This window comes from Festucalex cinctus, chromosome 17, assembly GCF_051991245.1.
Source record: "Festucalex cinctus isolate MCC-2025b chromosome 17, RoL_Fcin_1.0, whole genome shotgun sequence".
NCBI lineage: Eukaryota > Metazoa > Chordata > Actinopteri > Syngnathiformes > Syngnathidae > Festucalex > Festucalex cinctus.
In genome coordinates this window covers 20,783,552-20,811,539 of record NC_135427.1, presented here as the reverse complement: position 1 = coordinate 20,811,539, position 27,988 = coordinate 20,783,552, and the positions used below count along the sequence as shown (strand labels likewise).

Here is a 27,988-nt window from a genome sequence, read left to right as displayed (position 1 = left end):
CCAGACCACGGGAAACAACATAACCACCCACGCACCCACATGGGTTGCTGCAATACCAGTTTTGTCTATTTACTTGATTTCATTTTTTTTTTTTTTTTTTAATTAAAGTTGACAAATGTCGTCATGTCAGAGCTATGATTGCAAACAAGAAAATGTTTTTGGAGAATGAACATAAACTGGATTCTATTGCCAAATTCACCTTGGAGGTTTGGTTTAAAACTGTTAAAAATTTAAAATGGAGAAAAAAATAAAGCTGTTAAGTTGGCTAGCTTTTGATACAAATTTTAAACCAGGCAGTATGAATATAAGATTTAAGGAATGTGCAAATAAAGGGTTAAACACTGAAAAAGTATTCATCAAAAAAGGAGAAATGGCAAGCTTTCAAAACTTGCAACAAAGTTTTGACTTGGAGAATCAAGAATTCTTTATGTATCTCCAAGTTAGAGATCATTACAACAAAGAGATAAAGCCAGGCCTTCCAGGTGAATTAAATGTAATTACAGAAATACTTGGAGATGTATATCTAAATTAGGGAAGGAAATTAATATCCAAATTGTATAAAGGGTTGGTTGTCAATAGGAAAACATCGACGTTATATGTCAGGGATAAATGGGTTAATGAACTCCAAGAAGAAATAAGTGATGATACATGGTTCAACATTTGTTCAACTCAAATTACTACGACGAATTTCAAGAATTGGAAAATGTTTTGTTGGAAAAACATTGTAAGTTATTTCATCACACCAAAGATTAAAAAAGCTTCCCAATCAGCTCACCAACGCTGTTGGAGAAAGCGTGGAGAGCAAAATGTAGGTCATTCACATATTTTTTGGCAATGTGACAAATTATTGAAGTATTGGGAAAATATCGGGGAAGAAACTGCAAAAATGTTGGGTAACAAATTGCCACAAACAGGTTTGGTGATCTAGTTGGGGCATATTAATGGGCAAGGTTTTCCTCATAAGGACCACTATTTGATAAAGGTTTTGCTTGCAGCTTCAAAAAAAACTATTACCAGAAAGTGGTATAAAGAAGATCCACCTACACTCAAGGACTGGAAGGACATTGGAGAAGAAATTCACATGATGGAGAGACTCACATTTATCATAAGGTTGCGACAAGCAGCGTATGAACATTACTGGGAAAAGTGGAAAAGTTATATACTAACAACTGACCATTTGTTCATTTTGTTTTTGTGTTGTTGAATTGTTGCTGTGTTGAAAATAATTAAAAAAAAAAGTCACAAAAAAAAAGTTGACAAATGTCAATGCATATAATTTTACCAACCATTCACCTACCTCATCCTCATGCACTATTGCACTTAGGGTTGAATAAATGTAATCCTATTGCATAATGCATACAAATTAACCAGTTGTAATTCTGTATTAATTTTAAAATTAACTTTTTATTTTGTGTAATTATATGTTAGCCATTTTATATAGAAAATAAATACACATTTGAAGGAGACACATTTGTTTGCTGTCATAATCAGAGCTACTAAAAAATCTGTTTTTCCATTCCTGGATGCACAAATTGCAGATTATATGAAGGCTATATTAAATGTAAAAAAATAAATAAATAAAATTATCGGTATCGACCATACAAAGCAGGAAATTATCGGTTATCAGTATCGGTTTAAATTTTTCATATCGTGCATCACTAATCGTCACACCCGTTGACATAATTTGACTGTAAGAATTCCAGATGGACGGGTGAGGCTTCATGAAGCAAATTTGTGGCAGACGCAGGAACACATTGGCTGGCATCGTTGGTGCATCGGTAAACGCAACATGAAGGACATCTTTGTGCAAGAGTAAAGTCGAAGCAGCCTGGATTCCTGTCCTGTCGTTCAGCAAGAAAAGTCAAAAGAAACATGATACCGATCGAGCAATAGTTGCAGAAGACAAAAATTGTTTTTTCTTTTTCATAAATATGTTGGACACGCAGCAGAGATGTATATACAAGTTTGTATTTAAAAAAAAATCTCCACAATCGAAGGTTTTAGGCACTTCGTGCTAGCTTTGGAAATTATGCGTCGTTCACAAGCCGCCACACGTTCAAATTTGCAAGCCACTTATCACAAACCATATTTGCTGGTATAAACAATCCAACACTTTTTCAACGTCGCTTTTCCGAACACATTACGAACACACAAAACAGCTCCACATTGTTGTTCAGTCGTTTGGTGGTTTGGTTCCTTTGCGCCAAAACACGCAAATGACAGCCAGCCAAGAGTTTGGAGCGGTCAATGTGGACGGCGTGTCAAGTAGGAAGCGTTGAAGGTCGGAGGTTACGCCCAGACGCCAACCCATACAGCATTCAAACACCGCGGCGCATCCCATTTCCGATCCTACCTCAAGTGGAGGAGGAACTCAAGCGAATGCAGTCTCTTGGCATCATAGAGGAAATAAAGGAAGCCACAGACTGGTGGTGCCAGTGATAAAAAAGAACAAGAAACCACGGATCTGTGTTGATTTAACTAAACTGAATAAAGCTGTGAAGAGAGAGATTTATTTTGCCCACACTTGAGGACATCACACCGAAACTGTCAGGCGCAACAGTTTTCTCCACAATGGACGCTACAAGTGGGGTTTTGCAGATCCCTTTGGAAACTGACAACCTTCATTATACCTGTAGGCCGCTTCTGTTTCTGTCGCCTTCCTTTTGGCATTACATCTGCTCGGGTGATATTTCAGCAGAAAATGAGCTCATTCTGAAAGACCACACAGGTACAGTCGTCGTCATGGATGACATTTTGGTCTATGGCAAGGACAAAGAAGACCGTGATCAGAACCTACAGGCTGTGATGAAAACAATCACAACTTCGGGACAGAAATTAAACAAAGAGAAGTAGACACATGCTCTGGAGTCGCGCATTAGCCAAATCTACTTCCGGATTAGATAGCAGTGCGCGTTCACGGCACAGCACGGACAAATTGTAACAATACACGGTATGCGGTTAACAGACCCACACAGTCACACAACAAATACTTTGGAGCAAAAAATTATTTATCACTAAAGCACAGTTGCAGTACAATGTAAGTTGAATTCCGTTTTTTTTTTTTTTTTTTTTTTTATTATTATTGCCAATTTTGTTAAGGTTGATGTCACTAAGTTGTAATAATAATAACAATAATAATAATAATAATAATAAAAACAGCACTTTACACATCCTTTTGATTGATATTTTGCTTAGTTTTTCACTGAACCCATATGTCGTTTCTGTATATTATCGACATATCTCAACTCAACCTTATTTATAAAGCACCTTAAAACATCCACTGCTGCATACAAAGTGCTGTCCGTGGAATAGAAATCAGTCTTGCAGTAGACAAAAGTGGAAGAAAATAACATAAAATAAAATTAATTATAGGAAATGTAAGTAGGTAAGTATACAAGCAAAAAACATTTATATTAATAAAATTATAACGAGATGTAGGGAAGTGAATAAGTAAATATAAGTATAAATAAAATAACACAAAATACAGAAGGCACCATAAAACACTGAAATGATGCGAAGTTTCATTCTGAGTCCATGTCGTATAGCCCTAAATCCAAAAAGCAAATGAAGGCAACTGCTAGCCAATCCCAGATAGAAGGGGCTGGCTCACATTCATTCGGACATAGTTGTTTATAGAAGTGACGAGTGCTTTTGTCGCAACTTGCAAAGGAACTTTTGAGTTGTATAAACGCAAAATGAACTATACAACTTTTTTCCGATTGTCTTTTAGATTTCAGAATGATGTCGCTTTTAAGTGACAGAAAATATTTCTGAGCACTTTTGCAGTTGTCACAATGTCACTGTTCAACCTGAACATTAGATTTAGGTTGATGAAGGTAATGCCTCCCCTGCACTTTCTTTCCATGTTGATCAGATGACATTTATACTAAGATTTGTGTCACCAGGTGGGTGCATTGAAGAGCGCCTTGTAAAATTTTTGCCAAATAGTAAGGCACACTGGTGAAAACCTGTTCCAGTCACTAACAAGTGTTTTATAAGAGATGGGCATTGATATTTCAAATATCAGGGGGCAGAGCTATGATATTGTCAGCAATATGTCTCGAGCCTACAAAGGGTTACAAGCACACTTGAGGGAAATCAACCCCCAAGCTGAGTGGGTGGCATGTGCACCCCACATACTGAATGTATACGGCGATTTGTTTGTCAATGGTGAAAAATAAGCAGAAGCATCTCGGTTAGGGTTTGGGAGCTGGCCAAGGGACTAGAGCAGCTGTCTGACAAAGTTGAGAGTTCAATTCTCATATTTTGACTTTTATTTTATTTTTTAAACTCTTTATTTTACACTCTTCCAAGTGTAGATATTACCCTAAAACTGTCTATTTGGTCCCACTCTAAATAGAGTCAAATTTATTCTACAGAATTTAATGTGTAGGTGCATTGCTTATGAACAGCCTCGATATTGTTTCTATTATATGGTATTGTAGTGATTAGAACATAATTCACCCACGGAACGTTGGGACGAAGGGGGAGTTTGTTGGGATGAAAGGATGAAAGGATAAAAGAACAAAATGTTGGTAGGTCTGTGAGCCTCGCGCAGAGTGAGTTGTTGTTGCTGTTAAACGATGAGAAGCTGATATCAATAAACCGCCGGTCTTTGGCTCCGGACTTCAACACTCCGCCTCCGACTCCCGTCACTACTCGCTACATTGGTGACCCCGACATCCGCCTCGTTGACGTTTCCGAGGCTGAGAATTTGATCGAATTGAGCGACATGGCGAACTCCGCTGGTCTCAAGTTACCGGAGTTTTGGGGAGTCGGCCGCGGCGACGTGGTTTGTACAAGCTGAAGCTCAGTTTGCCATCCGTGGAATTACGGACGATTCCACGCGCTACTACCACGTCGTGTCCGCGCTCGGGAGCTCCACGGCGGCCAGAGCTACGGCGCTAGCGAACACTACCATCTCCGAGCCACGTGCTCTGGCGGAGGAAGCTGACCGCTTTTTCCTGGCCACCCAGCGTCACAACCACGAGGTCTTGGCCTCTGCACGCGCCTTCCCGGTCCCGGCGGCCGCAACGGCACCTCATAAGGTACGCGCTGCCGTGGATGGCCGATCAGCCCCTGGCTTATGCTATTTTCACGCACGTTTTGGAACCAAGGCGAAGAGGTGCCGCGCCCCTTGCTCCTTTGTTGCGTCGGGAAACGGCGACGCCTCCACTCAGTTGCAGCTGTGAGTGGGGGCGCAGAGTGCCGGCTGCTGTTTATCATGGACACCCTCTCCAGACTCAAGTTCCTCTGTGACTCCGGCGCCCGCAGAAGCGTGTTGCCTGCCTCGGCTGAAGATGCTGCCGGGGGCACTCACGGCCCGCACCTGTCAGCGGCCAACGATGCACCGATCCGGACCTACGGCACTAAGACAGAATGGGTCTTTGGTGTGCCCTCCAGCCAATACCTCGGCCACCTCATCAACGAGGACGGCGCCACCCCGCTCCCGGCAAAAGTGGAAGCTGTTGCCGCTTTTCCTCGACCCCGGACGGCCCAGGGTCTTCGGGAGTTCCTCGGGATGGTGACTTTTTACCACAGGTTCATCCGCCTCTTCCGCTTCATCCTGGAGGGCCGTGAGTTCACGGTCTTCGTCGATCACATGCCGCTCGCCTTCTCCATGTCGAAGTTGTCCGAGCCGTGGTCCGCGCGGCAACAGCGACAGTTGTCGTTCATATCTGGATACACCACGGACATCCGACATATCGCTGGCGGGGACGACGTGGTCGCGGATTGTCTGTCCGGGGCAGCCGTCAACACGGTGCAGCTGGGCCTCGACTTTTCCCGGATGGCGGCCGACCAGGCTTCCGACCGTGGCGCCCAGTCGCTTCGGGGCTCCGACACCGGGTTGCAGGTTAGACCGGCTCATGTTGACCTGGCCGGACCCTTGGACGCGCCCCGCGCCCCCGCCGCGGCCGCGGCCGCCCCCCTGGGCTGCGCCTTGTGGACCGTGTGGGGTCCCTTACAGTTGTTCTGGTGTTTCTGCTGTGTCCCTCCCGCCCTCGCTCCCTGGGTTCTGTACCCGCAGGGGTCGGGCAGTTTTGCCGCCCCGTCATCCGGAGTTTGATTGTGGGTGAATTCTGGGGGGGCTTGTGTAGTGATTAGAACATAATTCACCCACGGAACGTTGGGACGAAGGGGGAGTTTGTTGGGATGAAAGGATGAAAGGATGAAAGGATAAAAGAACAAAATGTTGGTAGGTCTGTGAGTTGTTGTTGCTGTTAAACGATGAGAAGCTGATATCAATAAACCGCCGGTCTTTGGCTCCGGACTTCAACACTCCGCCTCCGACTCCCGTCACTACTCGCTACAGTATACGTATTTCCATAATCCTAAAATGGATAAAAATATTTGAGCCGAATGATCATAACCTTTCCTATTTTGTATCAAGTAATTGGGGCTTTATTAATTACTGCAGGCAGGTTGGATGGATGGAAGGTTTGTCAAACACCGAGTTCATCTTTCTCGCGTCAAGGCGCTGACACGTTCGAGGCCTCGTTTGCAATGGTCACGTGATTTTCGGCATCTCCGAAGCAGTTGTCTGAACACTCGCCTCCGCTTTATTTGCTCGAATCAGATTCGAGCAGGAAGGCTCGAGCTTAACAGCTCAAAATCAAGTATCTCTTGAACTTGTTACCATGCCAACCGTGGGCCATTTGTCATCGTTGGTGATTTGAAATTGCTCTTAATTATCTCTGCTACTCTTCGTCCAAGTGCAGAGTTTTTTTTCATTGGGCAGCGCCTCTGGCGGAATTCTCTCCACTTAATATGCCCGTTGTGCAACGAAGACAAATCAACATCCTGAAGCTGGAAGCTTGAATTGTGTCACGTGATCGCTCGCGACCTGTGACAGGCTGCAGCTTTCGGTTTGTTTGTGTGTGTGTGTGCGCGGTGTGACATCAGCGGCTCCGTTGTTGCATCCGAGCGCAGAACTTCTTCGACTTCTTGTTCTCTTCCTCACCTTCACTAGACGTGACGTGAGCGGACTGGACAGGCGCACGTTGACGAATTGTGTGTCGTCAAAGCGGACGCTCGGGTCGGCACGAAGCAGTCGTCGAGTCGCCGTTAGCCGAGTTAGCCGCTCGCCGCCGAGTGTGAGCGGCCGCCATCCTCGGCGGCCTCTATGCTCGCTCTGGGTCCGTCCGGCGCGGAGTGGACTTTGTGAACAAGCGTAAGTGTTAAATGTTTGCTTTCCTCCATGTCGTCGTCAAGCTTTCGGATTCGTTTGTTAGCCGATTAGCGGCTAACATTAGCCTCGGCCATTTTGCCGTCGCGCGCTCTCCAAAGACAACACAAGTTGCGTTTTTTTCCAAGTCTCACCTCACAAGCTTAAGTTGTTCCTTTCTCTCTTTACAACAATTAATTTGTTAGCTTGCTCGTAGTTTTTTGTAACTTATGTAGAAAATCGGAACCGCTTGCTTGTAGTTTTTGCGCCGTCACAGGAGCGATGACGTCACTCTGCGTTGACTTCTGAAGCAGGTGTGACCCCTTCAAGTGCTATGGGAAACGTTATCACTTGGAAACTCTGAATTACGACACAGTTCTCAGTTCTGTTCATGTGATTTTGTTGTTATAGCAAAATTGGGTATGCTATGTAATTGTGTAGATTCTAAAACGGCCTGCTGTGCAAGCGGATGTTAACACCCTTATAAGTGTAAATATTCTATGCAATTCACGAATCCTTCTGCACTCTCCATGTTGAAACTTGAGAAGTTCTTTCAACTTGGAAATTCGGGTATCAAAATCAATTCGAGTTGTCACAGTACAAAATACGGCATGAGGGGGCGCTCACGTGCAATTTTCTACTCTACAGTGGGATTTACCATAATCTGCATTGGTCCAAATCCATCTCAAATTGTGGCCATCAATGGAAAAAAAAGTTTGTTTGAGCTTGGGGGGGGGGGGGGGGGTCATTATCGTATTCACTCCCTCCGAAAGGATTTCCACACGTGTGTATTGTTTTCCATCAAGTCGCGTCCTTGGCTGGTCAAACTTGACAAATGCAGGATGGAGCATCTCGTTTTATGCGCCTCCAGTGGACAAAATGAGCAAGATCGACCAATTGCATTGAACAAAGCCTTGTTTGGACTTCTTGATGCTGTTGTCCATCCGAGTCCAAAGCCCACTTTTGGCCTTGTTGAATTGTTGCGTGTTTTGTTTGTCAGCGGGCTGGGGGTCCGGCGCCAGTCCGGTATGGCAGCAGGCGGTCCGGAGCGCGAGGACGAAACGTTGCAGGCGGCCTTCAAGAAGCTGCGCGTGGATGCCAACAGGTATTACCCGGCACTTTGGATGACGTGTTAGCGGGCGGACGCTGACGCTTGCCGTGTGTGCGTGCAGTACGTTGGCGGTGCCCGGCGTGCCCGAGTCTCCTCGAGCAGCGGCGCGGGACCTCGGCCCACCCAAGGTCAAGCACGGCGTGTCCAAGGACAACTGGCATGGGTGAGTGGATGCGCGTTCGGGGACCGAGCGACCACTTGGCGCCACTCGGGGCATTCGTTGTGGTCTCGTCACGACGGCTGTACGCTGGGGCCCTGCCCGTGCGGTCCCTTTGAGGCCGACGCCCATATTTGGCAGCCTTCAAACCAAAAAGACGGTTTTGCACAAAACATTTGATTTGTGCTTCTCGTGTCGACGAGTGATGTCAAGTCGTTGCAAGAGAATCAACATTTCATTGGTGTTCGACACGAGCCCGGTTTCCATTAGCCGACACGGGTGAATCGAATGGTCGGCTCAGCAGCAAGCTCTGGACGAGCCTGAGAAGGATCCTCACCCGTGTTGGCTGAGGGAGGCATGGAAAACAGGCTGGATGGGCTTGAGAATTAGCACCTCCTATTGGTGAAGGTTTGACAATGCAGCTAGTTGCTAACCAATCGGTTGGAAGCAGCAACTCGATAAAGCGAGTCATCATGTGCTGTGTGTCACATAACAGTGTCACAGACATGACAGATTAGCAGACAAGATTTTACAAAAATAATATATTTGTCTTGTTTCTGTTCATGAACTGAAATGTTGATAGGTTTGAGTCCAGTTTTTATTAAGTCACGGACATTTTTGTCTCATCTTCATTAGTCGAAAACGCAGACTGAGTTAGTCCCACTTATGGTTTATTAATGAGGGCTTTACTCTAGTTTGAGTCTGATGAAAAATGTGTGTTGACGAAATTATCTTTGTACACAAAATGAACACTAGTTTGGAATCGGGAGCCCAGAAAAAATTTAATTCTTGTGTCTTTCTTTTGGTCTCGTCAGCTGCGTGAGGAAAACTTCGCGAGGATGCAGTCGGACGCAGCGTCGGCGGCGCTCCAAGTCGCCCATCTTGCACCTACCGAGGTTCACCTACTCGGCCCCACCTCCTCCCCACACGGGAGGCCTCAAGCAGCGCGACGAGCTCGGCCCCGCCCCACCGGAACTTTTCGCCGCCGTTCCGTCTGATCTTCCCGGGAGGGACAAGGGGGGCCCGGGAAACATCCGGGAAGAGGGCGGCGCCGCCGACTCCGTCGACTTTGGCTTTTTGTCCAAGCGGCGCGGCAGCGGCCCGTGCGCGTGCTCCCCCGCAGCGTGTGGCTGCGCGTCCGCTTGGGGCGGCATGGGGGCGTACTCGTTCACGGGACTGCGCGACGTCATCTCGGAGTGTGAGCGTCACACCCCTGCACCCTTGCCGGCCTCCCCCCGCTCATGTTCCTCGCAGGCGCTGGTATCGGTGGATGACGTCACCATGGACGACCTGGCGGGCTACCTGGAGTTCTACCTCTACATCCCCAAGAAGATGTCGCACATGGCCGAGATGATGTACACGTGATCAAGCGTTTTCGCGCTTCAATAAAGGTCAACATTTGTAACATTTGTCTTGCTTTCACAACAGGATGACAAGGGAGCCACCAATAAGGATGTTTGTTTTAATGCTCAGGCATTTCAAGAAATAACTGAAAATAACATTATGCGTCATCATCTGCGCAAATGTGAATTTCTACATTAGCTACATTTGATATCCTAAAGTAAAAGGAAAAAAAAAACAAATGTTATTTTTGTGCATTTTATTTCCACAGACCAAAGAGAGCAATGACCTTGAACAGCCTCCTCGCTAGCAAATGCACGCTAGTCACGGGAGGTCAAAGGTGGAAAACTTAAAAAAGCCACCATTCATAGAAAATAACCATGACAGCATTTTACAAACTGTCGCGCAAACAAACAAAAGTCGTTTGGTTGAAATATTTGGTCGACATCACGCACATTCTGCTAATTCACACAAATCGACAAAATACTAGCTGACTAATAAACAGGAAAAACAAAAAGTACCTCATCACTTTGTCCAAGCGCAATAAAAACAGAGGAAAGGGGCAGGACTTGATGGTCAACTGGTTTTTGTTGCACTCAGCTAAGCAGCAGCTGCATACCATTTTCAGTCCTCACACATGGGGCTAAACGTTCACTTAGCAGCTTCGTTTTTGCAATGCTACGGCAACTAGCAGCTAACGTTCACTTAGCAGCTTCCAGTTTTTGCAATGCTACGCCAACTAGCAGCTAACTCAACTTCACCCTTGTCCAATGGCAGGCAGCAAGGGCCGGTTCTAAATGTTCACCATCTGACTTCACTCCCATTCTGTAGCTTCCTTTTTTTTTTTTTGCTACATTTTAGGCTAACTAGCAGCTGCACCTGCACGTGTTGCTCCTGATGCACCAGTTGACCAAGCAGCTAATTAACTACCTAGCCTTTAGTGTGAGCGTGCTAACTTGTAGCATTAGCGGAAGTGTGTTTGTTCCAAGTCAACCTGCTTTTCATTCACACACACAAATGTACTGTAGTGTGGATATAAAGTTAAAAATCCCTTTTTCTAAAAAAGGTGCCACATGTCAAACCAACTCCTTTACAGGAAGAAACAAAAAGCAACTGGAATATTTGAAAGAAAGCAACGATATCATGTCATCAAAGGCCACATCGGCAATACAAAAATAAACCTATATTTAGATGAGCGTCATGGCGCTAACGTTAGCTTAGCTTGTGTGTAGTGAATAAATAAGGGAGGTGTATGTGGTGGGCTAGGCGTAGATCTCAGCGGTGGGGGTCTTAGTGTAGATGGGCTTCTTGACCAGCTCGTAGCTTCCTTCGTCCTTCTTCTTCATGCGGTGAAGCAGCACCACCACCAGCACAACCGCCAAGATCAGGCACATGCCACCGCCGCAGATTAGTGCTGCACACGCAAAAAAAAAAAAAAAAAAAAAAAATCAATTTCAATCCTTTCGCAATCAATCATTCTGTCGACCGGCCCATAAAAGTTTATTTTATGGACTCAGTTAATTAGCATCGTACATATCAGACATTTACATGCAGTTCACATGGACAAACCAGACTGCAGCGCTTGGCACTCGCATCTATCGGTCATCCCAGCAGAAACTATTTGTCATCCAAAAAACAAAACAAAAACAAAAAACAGACTTTTGGCCCACATTGACAAGTTATAGGAAGCGCTGAGTCAGTAGGACCACACAACGAGAAAAAAAGAAAAGGACTGGTTGAGCTGATTTCATTGTCACTTCTACGATGTACAAAACATTGTGGGCGCGCGTTTTTTTTAATGATTTTTTTTCTTTTTTTTTTTATAAAAAAAAAAACGCACTGAGCAGTATTGCGAGCCGTTTTGTTTTTCATGGCCAACCCCGCCACAATATTGTCATAATATCGGATATTGCTATTTATGTTGATGTTTACATTTTGAGGATAACTTGTTTTAATTTTGCTCAAACTTTGAAGATACGCATATTGAACAAGTCCAAATGTGTCACATTGGTCAACTCAACTCAAGTTTATTTATATAGCGCCTTTAAACAGCCTGAGCTGTCAAAAGTGCTTTACAGGAAAAAACAAAAAAACAACCACAACATAACATAAAACATTAACACCAATACAATACCATCACAACATTCTTCCATTCCTACATACGCTTTGATGTTTAAAGCAGTTATAGATGAAAGAGGACAGATAGTCTCCTTTCAGCAGTTGATCAGAGACGCGATCGCAACATGTATGACTTCACGTTTGCTACAAGCTTAGCTAAGTTTGCTTATAAGATAGCTCATAAACAAGCAGCTGCTGCGTTCGTGACGAGCACCATACACATACACAACCTCAGACAGCTTTTATTGGACGACATTTTCTAAACTCTTCAATCGTAAGTGCATGTGTGTCCTCCCAAAAAAATGTGCGTTGTGGAAAATGAAGCTATTGCTGCTCCACTTGTTGTGCTTTGGCTTATTTGCTCACTTGGTGACCTGGAAAATTTCAGAAAATGAAGAAATGCCGAACAACTTTTGTGCTGCCGAAGATGGCGCAGGTGAACACCTCCATATTTGGCGGGACAAATTTTTTTTTTTGTTGCGGAACTGCGCACACACACTGACGTCACGTTTGACATGTCAAGCAGGATTTGTCCGACTCTCTCCCGTTGACGTGGAGAAGGGAAACGTCACTCGACGCTTTTTGTGAACGGCAGCGCGCGGAACCGCGACGGACGGACGCGGCGCGGCCTCACCTGCGAGGATGTCCGTCCTGGCCAAGATGCCGTCGTCGGCGTGAGACATTAGCACGTTGGACGGGAGCGGCTCGGCCGAGTGGGGGCCCTTCCGCAGAGGGATCTCGTTGTCGTTGGGCGGGGCTTCCGGCTCCTGGTCACGGACGACGGCGGGGCGAGACGGGCCGGCCCATTCTGGAATCCTGTTGTCTGCCTCGGGATGCTGACAAACAAACAAACAAACAAGACGAGCGGCGTGAGGACGGACAAAAGTCTTCAGCGGTCGCCAACATCAGCCGACACGAGACAAGCGTTGGCCGCCTTTTCCCAACAAATCACCGCTCAACCGTTTTTAAGTCTGGACTTTCTTCTTTTTGGGAACTAACGCTCAAGATGACAAACAAGTCCTGGTCCCAAGCCTCGACCAGTGACCTGCGCCGGCTCTCTGCATCGTCGTACCGAATGTGGCAAAGTCGAGCCATGTACGGCTTTGGCCATACAATTATACCTCCACTACAGTAGGTGGCAATGTCAAGAGAGTGCACAAGGAGTATGAGGTCCTCATACTTGCAATTTTATAGACACAAAACAAAATCATATTATTTCTAATTGTGATGTAGAGTTTGGGGAGGATGCACGAAAATCATTTCCTCTTCCTGGGGGGGCACAACAGAAAATAATTGCAAAGTTCTGTGTGACATCATCTGATGCAACTCGATGAGTATTTTTATCTGGTCATCAGCAAACCTCACAACGGACCCTTCAACCTCATGAAATGAAAGGAAGCATTATGTTGATTTTTATGACTTCAACGCTTGCTGTCACGACGGCGACATGATCATCATCTTACCTGAGTGGGCGGCGGCCAGTCACGTCCGGGAGACGAGCGGTCAGCCTCTGCGGACAAACAAAACAACGTTGAGATTGCGATTTGAAGTTGTTAGGACGGCCGGCAGCATGTGAACGAACCCGCCTCGTCGCCCGACCCCGACGTCTCGTCTCTGTCGTCTTCATCATACTCATCCTCATCGTCGTAGTACCAGTCATCGTAGTTGTAGTTGTCTTCTCGGTCCTCCTCATCTTCATCGTCGTCGTCGTCCGTGAAGCCGAAGTCTCCCGACGACTCCTGGCGCTCGTGCCGGTGGGTCGCCGCGACTCCCAGGGGCATCCACGTCTCCGTCTCCCTCACCTGCTGGCACACGCGCGCACGTCACCGTCACCAAAAGACAACAAAACTGCCCAATCGCAATCCAGAAGAGCGCCACCAGCAGGCCACCTTTTCAAGGTCGCTTTCACATTCGTTCAAATCAAACTTTCGTTTTGCCGTCTCGGACAAAACGGTCAACTGTTTTTGCTTCTTTTTCACTGGCTCACAAAAAAATAATTTCTGCAGCAATCACAAATTCATCCATCGTCGCAAAGAAGCTCACCATCATCATCATCATCATCGCAGGCATAAGAGCGCTGAGGGAGCAACATTTGCCTCCCTTGTGCGTCACATGCGAACGTGAGAAGAGGCACAAGATGACTAACGCCAACACGGAATTTCACATTGACGTCATTTTGGCGCCATTCGGGAACGAAAACTTGAGCAGTGACTCGAGGAGGGACTGGAAAGTCGGAGCCAAAAGGTGTCGTCGGTCAGCATCCCGGCTCTTTGTGCATGTGCGCGCGCGTGAGAACGGGTCGTCTCCATTGAGAGGGTCTGTACGGTCCATTGAGACTCTTTCAAGTGTGCAAAATCCCCCAGAGGACCGCTGAAGGTCAGCCGAGGTCACATTCCACAGGGAATGCAACAAGGCGAGAGGAGCGAGCACAAAAGGACGAAAGCACCAGGAAGGACGGACGGACCAGCAAGGAATGCGCAGCCGCTAAGCTAACTGGCTAACTGACGATTGGGGGGGCTTTTGAGTACGCTCACCCTTTGGCCCTCGGAGTAAGGCAAAATTTGTGTTTCCCACTTTCAACGATTTAACAAGTGGAACAAGTCCTCACAAACACGCGAACTTCCTGCTCCCTCCCACAAACGCGCTGATGTGAGTCGAAGCAAAGCCCGGGGCCCCTTTCACAATAACAACAAGACGAACACGCGCACCCCAACAAGTCTCAAGTCGCCCACATGCAAAGTGAAGTTGGTCGCTTGTTTTTCGTCCGATCGGCCCAGACGAGCTTCCGGGGTGGCTCGCCGTCAGTTAGTCGCAAGTTGGCTAGCACGTTAGCCGCTAACGAGACAAAAGTTTGTCGGCCTTTAGGCAAGTTGGCAGGCGAAAAGCGACGACGGGGAGATCGCACGAACGACTTTTTTTTTCCTTTGTGGTTTTTTTTTTCTTTCTTGTTTTCTTTCCTTACCGATTCCGATGCGACGCGCGAGCACCAAGTGGAGAAAATCAGCAGGAGGCCGAAAGCCAAAAGGTTTGCAGGGGACCCAAAAGGTGACATTTGGTCACTTTCAACAAGATCAGCTGCACGACGAGAACAAACTTGCTTGCTCGGCTCTGCGTCTCAGAGTTCAACTTCTTGTTGTTGCTGTTGCCCCCTGCCAACTTTTTTGTCCACTTTGTAGTCTTTCGCCTCTCGTATAACTTGTGCCCTCGCGGCTCCCCGCCAATGAGCGGCCGACAAGCTGCTGACGTCGGCGCCATTCTTTCCCGTAAATCTGTCAGGGCAACAGTTTGGCCACGCCCTCTCAACGGCCGATTACTCAATAAAACTTTCTTTTTGACACATTTTTTCATACCAAAATCGAGTTGGCTCGTTATTGCACAACTTTTAACAATTATATGCACAAAGTGTAACGCAGTAATAAAGACGTCATATGAATTTATGATCAGAATTGTGTCATGAAAGGAAATAAAACACAACCTGTAACACGCGTCATTCATTATCATATTGCTGACTACCTCGCTCCATGTTAGATTTAGCTTCCGACATCAACTTTACACACACGCATAACAAACATTCACATTCCTAAAGCACACACATAAACATTTACAAATCATTTACACGTACGAATACAAACATTAAACAGAACTATACAAGTACACTCACGAACAAACACACTTGTCCACACACGTATCGCGCACTCGTAGTTGCCTTTGGGGCATTCCAGGGAAAGTTGTGCAATTATTTTTCGCTTCATCATGACGAGTCAATGTGGTTTTATTTTGGCGGAATCGCTGCCAATTTCCTGCGGGACGGAAATTCCGAAAGTGACGTCACTTTCCATCCCAAACTTTTTCCCTTTTGTTCTCCAAACACGTTGACGTTGACGCATCCTCTTGTGTGCTTCACCTGACCAAAATTTCAGCCCAACCCAAAAAAACTGAAAGTGGGACATTAGTTTATTTTAAAAAGTCAACCACTTCTTCCTCTTTAACACTATATGTGTGTGTGTGTGTGTGTGTGTGTGTTCTTGTACATACTACATTGTGAGGACCAAAATAGTCTTTATCCAACAGAATGAGGACATTTTTGTGAAGTGAGGACATTTTGGCCGGTCCTCACTTCTCAAGACCTCTTTTTGAAGGTCAAGACTTGGTTTTAGAGTTTAGGTTTGAATTGGGTTATGGTTGGGTTTAGGGTAAGGGGTAGGGTTAGGCAATCATTTTTGATGGTTGGGGTTAGTGTAAGGGTTTAGGAAATGCATTATGTCAATGGATGTCCTCACAAAGATATATGTACAAGGATGGGTCTGCGTGTGCGTGTGCGTGTGTGTGTGTGTGTGTGTGTGTGTGTGTGTGTGTGTGTGTGTGTGTGTGTGTGTGTGTGTGTGTGTGTGTGTGTATGTGTATGTGTGTATTAGGGTGTGGAAAATAATCGATATTAATGGATGTATGATGCGCACCTGCACGACGCGAGTGCATCGGCTCATTCACTGGGTACCGATGTAATTGACGTGTGAAATCGAGATCCATCTTGATGCGTTGGCGGGTATCGGTAAAATCCGATGTAAGTGCCGTTTTATTGATGGTAAACTGCATTCCATTTGCTGTTCCCCAAAATCCCAGGGTGCATTGAATGCACCATACGGAAACCGTGAGGTACACACAGTACACTCAGAAGTAAAACATGGACGTTGGCGCGAGCAGCAGTGAGGCAGATTACATATGCAATGCACCCGCAACGTTTAAATCATATGTTTGGAAACACTACGGATTCGCAAAGAAAGACGGAAAGCTTGACAAAACGTTCGTCATTTGCAAAGAATGCCGCGTGAAGAAGCCGTACAACGGCAGCACGACAAACATGCAGACCCACTTAAAAAGGATACACCACATCGCGGACAGTACGAACAAGTGTACAGCCGCCTCCGCGTCTAGTTCCTCGTCGGACACCGGAGACGGACTAAGCAAATCAGGTCAGGAGGATAAGAAAAGTTTTGCTTCTTATTTTGTGGGTCCTCTCGCAGAAACTCTGACCGTGCAATGGCTATAACTAAGGCCATTGCTTACTTCATATGTAAAGACATGCAGCCTTATAGCGTGGTGGAAAATGAGGGCTTCAGACAGCTCGTGCACGTTTTGGAACCCAGGTCTAAAATACCAGACAGGTCTGTCTTCACTGACAAACATATTTCCGACCTGTACAACAAAGTGAGAAGTGAGATAGTTGTGTCGCTGAACAGTGCACAAAGAGTCGCACTTACAGTGGATGGGTGGACGTCTTACGCCACTGACTCCTATATAACAGTGACGGCACACCACATTGACATGGAGTGGGAAATGCAAAACTTCGTTCTCCAGACCAGAGCTTTCCGTGAGTCCCACACCGGAGCAAATCTTGCAGAGTTACTGCGCGACGTTAGCCGCGAGTGGAAGATTATGGAGAGAAATTTGTGTCTTTATTTTCAATCAAACAAAAAAGGAATTTGCAATCAAAAAAAATTTCAATGAAACAAAAAGGGGATTTGCAATCAAAAAAAAATGTCAATCAAACAAAAAGGGGATTTGCAACCTCAAATAAATTTTAATCAAACAAAAAAGGGTTTTCATATAAAATAAACATTTGCAAACAAAAAAAACATTTCAAACATGGATTTGTATTTTAATAAAATCTTTTGCAAACATTTTTTTCGTTTTGTTTGCGAATCTGTTTTTTGGTTGCGAATCTGTTTTTTGGTTGCGAATCTGTTTTTTGATTGAAACCTGTTTTTTGGTTGCGAATCTTTTTCTGTGTTGTGTGGGCGGGGTCCTCCGTTCAACCGATGATAGAAGCCTTGTCATTGGTCAGCTTGGAAGCCGCTGCGACAACTTTCATTGGTCAGATAGGAATGGGGGTGTGACAATGTTCGTCTGACTATTTCCTGGTTCATTTTGTCCAGTCTCCGCCAGCATCGAGGTAAATACACACACACACACACACACACACACACACACTTCTAGTTTTCCGTTTTGTTTATCTGACATTTATCTAAAAGCAACCCTTGATCTATCGTTTATCCGGTGATTTGTTCTAACCATTACAATTAACGTAATCACTCACTCAGCATTGCTTAGAAAGAAATAAAATATTAGCAGCAGTTAATTTTACTCTTATTATTTTCCATTTCACTTAAAGATTTTCTGTTGTAGTTATAGTAATGTTACTGTATATGTTTTTATTTATTTCACATGGAAAATAAATCACTTGTGCTAGTTCAACACTTGTCCAAGTTGGCTTTTATAGATGATGATGATGATGATGATGATGATGATGATGATGATGATGAGCTCTGCTCTGCTGATTGTCAGGCAAGGGCTGATGGTATGCTGGATGACGAGAGCCAGGCAGCTCAAGCAGAAGGAGATGGGAGAGGCCACAGGGAGGAGGAGGAGGACAATGACAATGAGGTGGAGGAGATGGAGGAAGATGAGAGAGGTTTGTTGTGGGACTTGGTTTTGTTATCTATAATAGTGCATTGATTTGAAAATAGTTGTGATGATGATATTGTAATGCAGTCATATAATTTAACTAATAACTAATTTAATATGCTGATATTATTGTAAACAAAAGCAAAGGTTCACGCAGCTGGCTGTGACTTTTTTGGAGCAGTACAGAGTTATGAGACTGTGCTATTGTTTGTGATTTCTGTTAATGTATCAGCACCAAGAGGGGGATGTGCATTATACTGTCTGTTTTTTGTTATGTTTGTGATATTATTGTAGACTTATTGCTGTGACTCGTGTCTCTTTTGTCCTGTCTTGCTTTGCCTTGTCTACCCTAGATGATGAGCTAGAGCCTCCCAAGAAAAGGTCAGCCATGGACCAGCTGCTTGGAGGTTTCCTGGCTCCAGGGAGAACACTACAGAAGACCATAAGGGAGAGAGCTAAGGAGGAAATAACAAAATACCGGGGGAGGGATGGGTTAGATGTCAATGGTGACATGTTGCAGTGGTGGAAAGAACAAGTGGATCTTCCACTGCTTTCAAAATTGGCCAGGAGCTATTTGTCCATCCCTGCAACAAGTGTCCCTTCTGAAAGAGTGTTCAGCACAGCAGGTGACATTATAACAGCAGAGCGCAGTCGGCTTCTTCCTGAACATGTAGACCAACTAATCTTCCTGAAAAAAAATCTGAAGCAGCACCATATGAAATGCATCACAAAGTGAGGTGTTGACAGTGAGTGGTATTTGCAGAAATATCTGTTTTCATGTTCTTTTCTTTCTTTTTTTTTTAAATGATAATTCTTATGGAAATTTCATAATGAGACACTCAATGAGAATAGTCTGTTTAGTGTTTATACTACAACAACACACAGCAGCTTTGAGCCTGTGACTGCCATGTTGTTTAAATTGCATTTTACTTTCTGTCTTAGGGAGATGGACATTTTATATGAGACACTCAGTGCGCGCGCGTTTCATGGGCTGGAGCCTATCTCAGCTGGCTCTGGGCAGTAGGCGGGGTACACCCTGGACTGGTTGCCAGCCAATCGCAGGGCACACAGAGACGAACAACCATCCACACTCACAAGCACACCTCGGGACAATTCGGAGCGCCCAATTGACCTTTCGCAAACTCCGCCCCCCAAACGAGCATTGACCAATCACACATTTAGCAATAGTTGCTATGTAAGTATAGTCCGTCACGTTTTACTCAGCTCTCGATGACGTCCAAAGTCTGAGTGATTTTATTTGATGGCTTACGAGACTGCTAACCACCATAAAACTTTACGGAAGAAGAGTGACAACCATTAACAAGCTCCGGACCGCCAAAATGATGAAGCGGTGTGCCTACGGCGTATGTAAATCGGACTGTGCTAAGGTAAGACTATGCTAACTCTATCGGGCTAACTAGCTAGCTGTAGTGTAGTTTGCTTTCGGGGCAATAACAAAACGATATCAAAGTTATTGTTACTATTAATGAATAATATATATTACTAGAATGTCATTGCCATCTAAGTTAAGCTTGTTCAGTCAGTGGTTAATGTTTAATGTCTTCTGTTAGCTTTTGCATTTGTCTAAATGTTGCGAGCTAACGTTAACACAAAGCTTCGTCAATTTTGGAAAACTTAGCGTCCTAATAAGTGCCCCGAGCTTATCTTGTTTTCATTTTTCATGCAGCATTTTGTGAACGGACACCCGTCTCCGGAGTATCCCAACCTTGTGCTTGCTGTACAAGTGTTGAACCAGACAAGGGAGCAGCTCGAAGGCTGTTAACCTCAACTAAATCCATGGCTAGGGTGACATAAATATTTTTTTTATGATGGACAAAGAATAACAATGACTGATCTGATGCTTTCAAAGACAAAACCCCCCCCAAAAAAACACTAATGTTTAGCTCGCTATAAACACCGAGGTTTAGCAAACTTGCTGACCTAACAGTAATCCTCATATTTTAACAATACTAGACTAATCTAAGTAAGAAAACTTACAGTACAAGAGCACGACTGGTCCATAATCCTGTGCTGGTTGCATCTGAAGTTATAGGTCATGGGGTTTTCTCAGATTTAGCGTGCGTCCTGTATGTTTCCCCTTCGCTGGCTAATTTAATATTATGACTATAAACCTCCACTGCATATTGTAAACCTTTTTGCCTCGATCTGGAGGATATTGCACTGGTATTGCTCCAAAAGAAATCACTAATACACACCGGTGTAAGTCTTCCCGTCACGGCTTGTGCTGTCTGAGTCACCAAGCTTGATGGACTAGCAACAGTAACTAAGGGGGGCGGAGCTTATGCGAAAGGTCAATTAATTTGCCTTGCATGTCTTTGGAATGTGGGAGGAGACCGGAGTTCCCGGAGAAGACCCACGCAGGCAGGGGAGAACATGCAAACTACACCCAGGAAGCCGAAGCCTGGACTCGAACCCGAGTCCTCAGAACAGACCTCAGCAACCAATAATAATAATAATAACAATAATAATAATAATAATAATGATGATGATGATGATGATGATGATACTACTACTACTACTAATAATAATAATAATAATTATTATTTATAATAATAAATAATTGGATAAAAATAACCTTAAAAAGGAAATAATAGAAATTACATTAAGAAAAGGGAAAAAGAAGCTGGAAAAAGACTGAAAGTCGAGAAAATTTATAAATAAAGGAAGCAATCAAAGAGTCGGCAGCCATTTTGAAAACAACTTATTTCTTTACTTTGAAATATTTTTAAAGTTTTCTGTTAATGTGTTGCAAGCTTGTCAATGTGTTCTTTTAGTCCTTTTTTAAGATCATTTTGTTGTCTCTGCATCACGTGAATGTCGTTCACTGTTGTGTGCTTGTAGGTGTTGCCTTTTTGTGTGAAGCATATTCAGTTGCCTTGTGTATGAAATGTGAGAAACTGCCTTGCCTAAAGTCTAAGTCAATCCATAAGTCAAGAAAGAAAGAAAGGACATAAATGGGAGCAAATAAATAATTAAAGAACAAACAAAAACAAAATAAGCTACTGAAAGTAAATACAGAAATAAAAGTAAAGCAAGAACGGATGAAAAAAAAAAAGGAAATAAATTAAAGGGGTAAAATCATGAGTGGAACCGCAAGAAAGAAGGTAAAGGTAGAAAGAAAAGAGATAGGACCATTGGTTGTCGTACCTTCAGTTCCCGCTCGGACGCAATTGCGTGCGGGACGCTCAATCGGCTTGAGTTGAGTTGACATTGGACAAGCGAGATAGCGACTATTTTAGCAGCAGTTAGCCTCCGAAGGCTCGACTCGGCGGTTCCGTGCGGATCATGTGGGCTCTGTGGCTCGCGTCCCGGCGGCCGCTGCAGTCTGCATTTCGAACCGTCGCGACTGTCGGAACCGAAACCGACCTGCTGTGCCACAAGGTTAGCCACGTTAGCCTCGCATAATTTAGCGCCCGACACGACGTTTCAATCGGCGCGATTCACTTTGTTTTTGTCAAATGTATCTAAAAGTCAAGGAGTTGTGATGTCGTTTGAGTCCTTCTTCTTCCTTTCATGACAAGTCGCGAGTGCAGAATAAATAAATAAGTGATCGGAGCGGATGGCATCGACCATGTAAGGATGTGCGTTAGCTTTCGAAGGGGAATCCAATTAAATGCGGTGAACGCGGTTTTTTCGGTGTTCTCACGAGCACTCTCCTCCATGACACGCTCGTGTGTGTGCGCGTGTGGTCTTGTTTTTGTCACATGTGGTGGGGCCAATTTTTCGGGATTTCAGAGAGTTGTGGGGCCAATTTTTCGGGATTTCAGAGAGTTGCGGGGCGATTTTGCTGTGCCCAAAAAGTTTAGACCTCTTTTTGAGGGTCAAGACTTGGTTTTACAGTTTAGGTTTCAATGGGTTATGGTTGAGGTTAGGGTAAAGAATGGGGGTAGGGTAGGCATCATTTTTGATGGTAAGGGGAAGGGGCTAGGAAATGCCTTATGTCAATGAGATGACCCCACAAAGATAGTAAAACAAACGTGTGTGTGTGTCCGCAGGTTTGCCAGCGGGGGTCGTCCACCAGCAGGCTTCGTGCGGTCCCCTTGACGACGACATGCCGGCGTACGCTTCACCTGAGCAAACAGGTGTCTTCATCGTGTGCGTGTTGAACAGCAGCGGGCGGGACGGTCGTTGCAGATGCTGAAGTTGTTGGCTGAAGAGTCGAAACTGATAAACAAGTTTGATCACGTGATTGGATGTGAAGATGAAAATGATCAATTGCTTTAGTGGGTGATGCTGTGGCACTCGACTGGCTCACATGCTTGAAGTTGTTGTGAATGGGGTGCGAGTGCTTGTTTGTCAGTTTTGGGGGTGAGGGGGTGAAATGCATTTTTTGGGTTGCCACGGTAACAAACCACACAGGAGCATCTGCATGCACGCACGAACGCCGGTGAAGTCAACAAGGATGGCTGTGCAAACGCTGAGTGACGTTGCGCTTTTTTTATGCGTCAGATGTGCAGCTTGAAGGAGACGGCGGCGCCCAGCGAGGAGGAAGTTGGCGGCTTCACCAAGCTGATTGAGGCCATGGGCTTCACCGGGCCCCTCAAGTACCACAAATGGGTGAGTGGGGCCGTCGGGGCAGGGGCACGCACGCACGCACGCACGCCTATCCGTCAACTCCTGGTTTGCGTGCAGAAGATAAAGATTGCGGCGCTGCGCATGTACACATGCTGCGTGGAGAGGATCAACTATGACGACTTCTTCCAACGTGCGTACTTCTGTCCACGTGTCACACAAACAGGAAGTGGATTTGATTTGAGCATGATGACGCTAATGACTTTTTTTTTTTGTCTCAGGGTGCTCGCTGCCCGACACGCTCAACTCCTGGTTCCTGGTGGCGCAGCTGCACGTGTGGTGAGACACCCCCCCCCACACACACACACAGACACACACACACACACACATACATCACACGCACGCACGCATCAAACGGCAAGTTGGGATGTTGTTTTCCCGTTTGAAGTCCATCCTCGTGCTGGTAACGACAAGCTGCTCTCATCTCGGCTCCGTCCAGCCGACGTCACAAATGCTCTGATGTTACGCGTCCATCGCGCGTGTGCACTCGCCACCTGGAAGAAGCTTATTATAGTTAGGGAATTTTCATTTCAGTTAGTTTTGATTTCTTTTTTTTTCTTATTATTATTATTATCATTATTTATTATTATTATTTTTTTAATATTGTTTATTTTACTTAGATTTCAGGGTGGTTCTGTTGGTTTTTAGTAGTGTTGTTCCGATACCGGTACTGGTATCGGCAGAGGTGCCGATACTGCATTAAAACAGTGGTATCGGTGAGTACTCACAAGTAGCATGCCGATACCATTAATTCCAACGCTAATACATGATTTTGAATGCAGCATCTTGTGTCTTGATCGTGTATGACATTCACTGATATGTGACATGTTCACTGCATGCCGATCTAAGATTGGCCCTTGAATGCTCTTAACCAATAGCAGGACAGCTTTTTCATGTTGAGGGGAAAAAAAAACCTTAAGTATTGGTATGGTATTGGTATCGGCCGATACTGCAAAGCTGGGTATTGGGGGCCAAAAAAACGGTATCGGAACTACACTAGTTTTTAGTAGTTGTAGTTACTGGTATTTAAAAAAGGCTTAGTTTTAGTTAGTTTCAGTATTAGTTTTCTTTTCTTTATTATTATTATTATTATTGGTATTATTTTCTATATTTTTATATATTTTTGTATTTATTTATTTATCTTTTATTAGTTGTCTTATTGGGGCGGCACGGTAGTCGAGTGGTTAGCACGTCCGCTTCCCAGTTCTGAGGTCTCCGGTTCGAGTCCAGGCTCGGACCTTCCTGGGTGGAGTTTGCATGTTCTCCCCGTGCCCGCGTGGGTCCTCTCCGGGTACTCCGGTCTCCTCCCACATTCCAAAGACATGCATGGCAGGTTAATTGGGCGCTCCGAATTGTCCCTAGGTGTGCGTGTGAGTGTGGATGGTTGTTCGTCTCTGTGTGCCCTGCGACCAGTCCAGGGTGTCCCCCGCCTACTGCCCAGAGCCAGCTGAGATAGGCGCCAGCACCCCCCGCGACCCTTGTGAGGAATAAGCGGTCAAGAAAATGGATGGATAGTTGTCTTATTTTTGTGTGCAATATTAGTGACTGGCTTTGGCAAAAGGATCCACATGTGCCAAAAAATATGTTGATATTGATATATTCAAATTCTGCACTCAATTCCCTTGAAAATGATATATAATACATGGATGTAGCTCAAAAACTGACAACGGTACAGCAGTATTAATGTTGGAAGGTTGAAATTGCTAGTTTTGAGAAAAAGGGCTTTAAAGTTTTGGTACTTGCATCTTTCAATTGTCCATAGCAACCACTACCTTAGTAAAAAGATATGAACCTGAAATTTTCAGGAACTGTTGAAATATCAATTCCACTAGCAGGCAAGGCTATCATCCGAGATTTGAACCCTTTCAATGTTTTGGAAGTTTGACCTCTCAAGAGACTAAATCAGCCTCAACTTTGAAGATCACATTCAGCTTACAATTCATCTTCTGAGGCATCAGCCAAAGTTTGCTTATTTTATAGTTGCTCCTTGTGGTATTTTGTTGCGTAAATTAGGTCATATTACCACAGTGGGAAATTTGATTTGAAATCTCCACTTATTCGGTTGTAGCAACCGACGACAAAAGTTTTTCAACTGTATAGTGTTGCATGGAAGGCAAATTTCATATTTTTGCTTGCATTGGAGCCTCCCGTGTTTGGAGCCTGTCATGGCGTTGGCATCCATCTGCAAGTGCGCGCGTTAGTTGACCAGGTGTTTGTGGAAGCCGTTCAACGCTTGCCCATGTCGTCCGTCCGCCAGGATGTGTCTGGTGCGCATGCGGCAGGAGGGCCGAGCGGGCAAGTACATGTGTCGCTACGTGGTCCATTCCATGTGGGAGGACGTCGAGCAGCGCAGCAAGATCATGGGGGTGAGTCACACTTACTGTTTAGCGCCGCTGTCGTCGGCCTCGGTACGCAAACCGGCCATCACGCCTGTGCCCGCTTGCCAAATTGAGCTCTGTCAGCTTGTAAAGGAAATGTGTGGCCTTGCACGTTTCGCAGTGTGTCACGTAGCCTAACATGTTTCACATCACGTCACATAGCCGAGCATGTTTCGCAGCGCGTCACGTAGCCTGGCATGTTTCGCAGCATGTCACGTAGCCTGGCATGTTTCGCAGCATGTCACGTAGCCTAGCATGTTTCCCAGCGCGTCACGTAGCCAAGCATATTTCCCAGCGCGTCACGTAGCCTAGCATGTTTTGCAGCGCGTCACGTAGCCTAGCATGTTTTGCCGAACGTCGTGTCGCCTAGCATGTTTAACAGCGCGTAACGTAGCCTATCGTGTTTTGCAGCGCGTCACATAGCCTAGCATGTTTCACATCACATCAAATCACATCACATAGTTCAATTACTATTTACTTACTCTTTTTTTTTTTTCTTTTTTCTTTTCTTTTTTTTTAATGATACTTTATTAGATAAGAATAGTTTATTACCACACTCGTAAGAAACAATGAAGAAAATATACTCCAAAACGCTGATAACTGGTGAGGTTCTCTGAAGAAAAACAAATGGCAATCGCCACTACCGGGAAGGGCGGTGCCCTCAGAGATTTTCCCGGAAACACGTCACGGCTATTTGTGCATAGAGTCCATAGAGCTTCCTTGATAAATTGCCATTTGAAATGGTGAACAATTTTCTGGAGATGATGAAAAAGTGGTGTCATGAAAATCAGGCATGGTGGAAACAGGAAAAGCCAAATCAATCCAAGGGCTGACAGGCTGCTCCAGTCGACCTTTGGCCCCACCTGCTGGTTGCTTTCACATTTTGCGTGTAAGAGCAACCCCTGTGGAGAAGTACACTCATTGTCCTTTTTACTTCTTTCTGTCCCTTTTCATTTGTCTTTTTTTTTCTTTCTTTTTTTTTTTTTTTAAGAAATGGAATTGAATTGAAGCGATGTCGATGTTTGTTTGCGTGTGTGCAGATCGACGCCATCCATCGAAAGGAAGCCCTCAAAGCTATGACGGAGACTTTCTACGCCGCCTTGTTTGGATACGATGAGGTCGGCCGAGCGCTCGTTCGCTCTGAATGTGCGCGCGTTGCATCCCATACTTATGCGTGCGTGTGCGCAGGGCATCCTGTCGGATGACCGCATCCTGGCGGCCGCTCTGTGGAGAAACTTGTTCAACTGTCAGTGTGACGACTCGGCCCAGCTGGAGCTCATGGTGGAGTACGTTCGCAAGCAGGTGCCAGCGAGGAATCCTTCTAGTGTCAACTTCCATTTGTGATGATGCAAATTGACAAATAAAATTGTCAATGTGCGTGCGTGTCGCCTTTTCAGATGCAGTTCATCGACTCGCTGAACGGAGAAGACTTGCTCCTGACTGGAGAAGTCAAGTGGCGCCCCCTACTGGAGGAGAATGCGCAGAGCATCCTGAAAGTGGCCACGCCCACTTATAATGACGCCGGACTGTGACTTCTTCTCAGCTGCATCACTTCCTGTCTGCACGGGAGCAAAAATTTGTTTTCACGTGCTGTCGACGAGTTTGCGCGTTTAGCAAGTTTGCACGTTTACGTGGCTGCTTCGTCCTTCCTGCACCGCACGTGGCGCCCTCGCACTCATAAGTCGAGTATGTCAAACTTGTCAAGCAGAGGATTTTCTCCACATTTATTTTCTATCCCAATGTGTGTATTGAGTCAAATAAAAAGTGTTGTGCTTGTGCTACTTCCACGTTTGGCAAAACGTGTCTCAGCATTTCCTCCTCCCGTGTGTGAACCGCGAAGGGGCTGTTGGCAAAACACTGGAAACGACAAGAAACGAGGCTTCGAATGCAAATTGGGAACTTGTGTCAAATTGGCTGTCAATCTCTGCTCGTCGAAAGTTGGATGATTGATTTCCAACCAATTGATTTCCATGTCGTCGATCTGCCTGCTTTGCATGCAAAAGCAAAAAATGTTTGCAATGGGGTATATGCCACGGAAGAGGCGGGACATGATTTTGCATATCAGTTTATTTCCGGTCTGGGTTGCAAACGCGCAACTCAGGTATTTTTGACGCAGCCCACACGTCGCAAACCAAACCGGAAATAAACTGTTGTGCAAAAAACAGTCCCACCTCTTCCGTGGCATATACCCCATAGGTAGAAATGAATGATTTGATTTTCATGTATTTAAAAGGAACCCTGACTGGAATGACAAGTTTGCTCTATGATTTATTTGCTTGTTGCTAACATAATTAGTCATTTTTCAAAAATCATTTCCAGTGGAATACATTTTGTAGTAGTGATGTTATGCTTGAAGCAGACGCTCGAGGCAAGTCGAGCGCTCGCGCTTTTGTTCCGATGCCGTGCTTTATTCGGTGGAAAATCACGTGACCGCGGAAGCGAAGCATTTTAGCAATTATTACGTTAAATCGTGAAACTTAATATGTAAAAACTTGAAAATTATGAGTTAAAATTATGAATCCTATGTAAAAAAGAAAAAAAGAAACATAATGTACAAATCTTAAAATTATCTCCTAAAAGAAACGTGAATCGATTTTATTTTTTGGAATGCGTGACGTCATTTCCCGTCTTCACAGTTGAGGCGTCTCCACAGGAGAGCTTGC

The 27,988-nt window shown here is 45.1% G+C and overlaps 3 protein-coding genes across 7 annotated transcripts; 2 read left to right on the top strand and 1 right to left on the bottom strand.

Moving 5' to 3' along the window:
- Positions 1–6,863: 6,863 nt before the first annotated feature.
- On the top strand, positions 6,864–9,838 carry oser1 (oxidative stress responsive serine-rich 1). Its single transcript, XM_077501704.1, has 4 exons — positions 6,864–7,171; positions 8,166–8,270; positions 8,338–8,439; positions 9,249–9,838. Exons 2-4 carry the CDS (start codon positions 8,194–8,196, stop codon positions 9,796–9,798), a joined length of 729 nt encoding a protein of 242 aa, XP_077357830.1. The 5' UTR covers positions 6,864–7,171; positions 8,166–8,193; the 3' UTR covers positions 9,799–9,838.
- Positions 9,839–10,018: 180 nt separating this feature from the next.
- Positions 10,019–15,264, bottom strand: sdc4 (syndecan 4). Of its 2 annotated transcripts, none has more exons than XM_077501706.1 (5): positions 14,855–15,264; positions 13,475–13,697; positions 13,356–13,402; positions 12,527–12,728; positions 10,019–11,188 (listed from the first exon to the last, which is right to left on the bottom strand). In XM_077501706.1, the coding sequence occupies exons 1-5, from the start codon at positions 14,942–14,944 to the stop codon at positions 11,037–11,039; spliced, it is 714 nt and encodes a 237-aa protein (XP_077357832.1). In that variant the 5' UTR covers positions 14,945–15,264; the 3' UTR covers positions 10,019–11,036. The 2 variants fall into 2 exon arrangements, with proteins under 2 accessions (XP_077357832.1, XP_077357833.1); XM_077501707.1 differs by having other exon boundaries at positions 13,475–13,694; positions 14,855–15,263.
- A 1,291-nt stretch (positions 15,265–16,555) lies between these two features.
- Positions 16,556–27,106, top strand: uqcc1 (ubiquinol-cytochrome c reductase complex assembly factor 1). Of its 4 annotated transcripts, none has more exons than XM_077501702.1 (12): positions 16,556–16,862; positions 17,735–17,842; positions 18,235–18,361; positions 18,708–20,160; positions 22,371–22,457; positions 22,825–22,932; positions 23,008–23,080; positions 23,169–23,226; positions 25,205–25,313; positions 26,366–26,443; positions 26,514–26,627; positions 26,723–27,106. In XM_077501702.1, the coding sequence occupies exons 4-12, from the start codon at positions 20,152–20,154 to the stop codon at positions 26,855–26,857; spliced, it is 771 nt and encodes a 256-aa protein (XP_077357828.1). In that variant the 5' UTR covers positions 16,556–16,862; positions 17,735–17,842; positions 18,235–18,361; positions 18,708–20,151; the 3' UTR covers positions 26,858–27,106. The 4 variants fall into 4 exon arrangements, with proteins under 4 accessions (XP_077357828.1, XP_077357827.1, XP_077357829.1 ...); XM_077501701.1 differs by having other exon boundaries at positions 17,716–17,842; XM_077501703.1 differs by lacking the exon at positions 17,735–17,842.
- Positions 27,107–27,988: the final 882 nt, after the last annotated feature.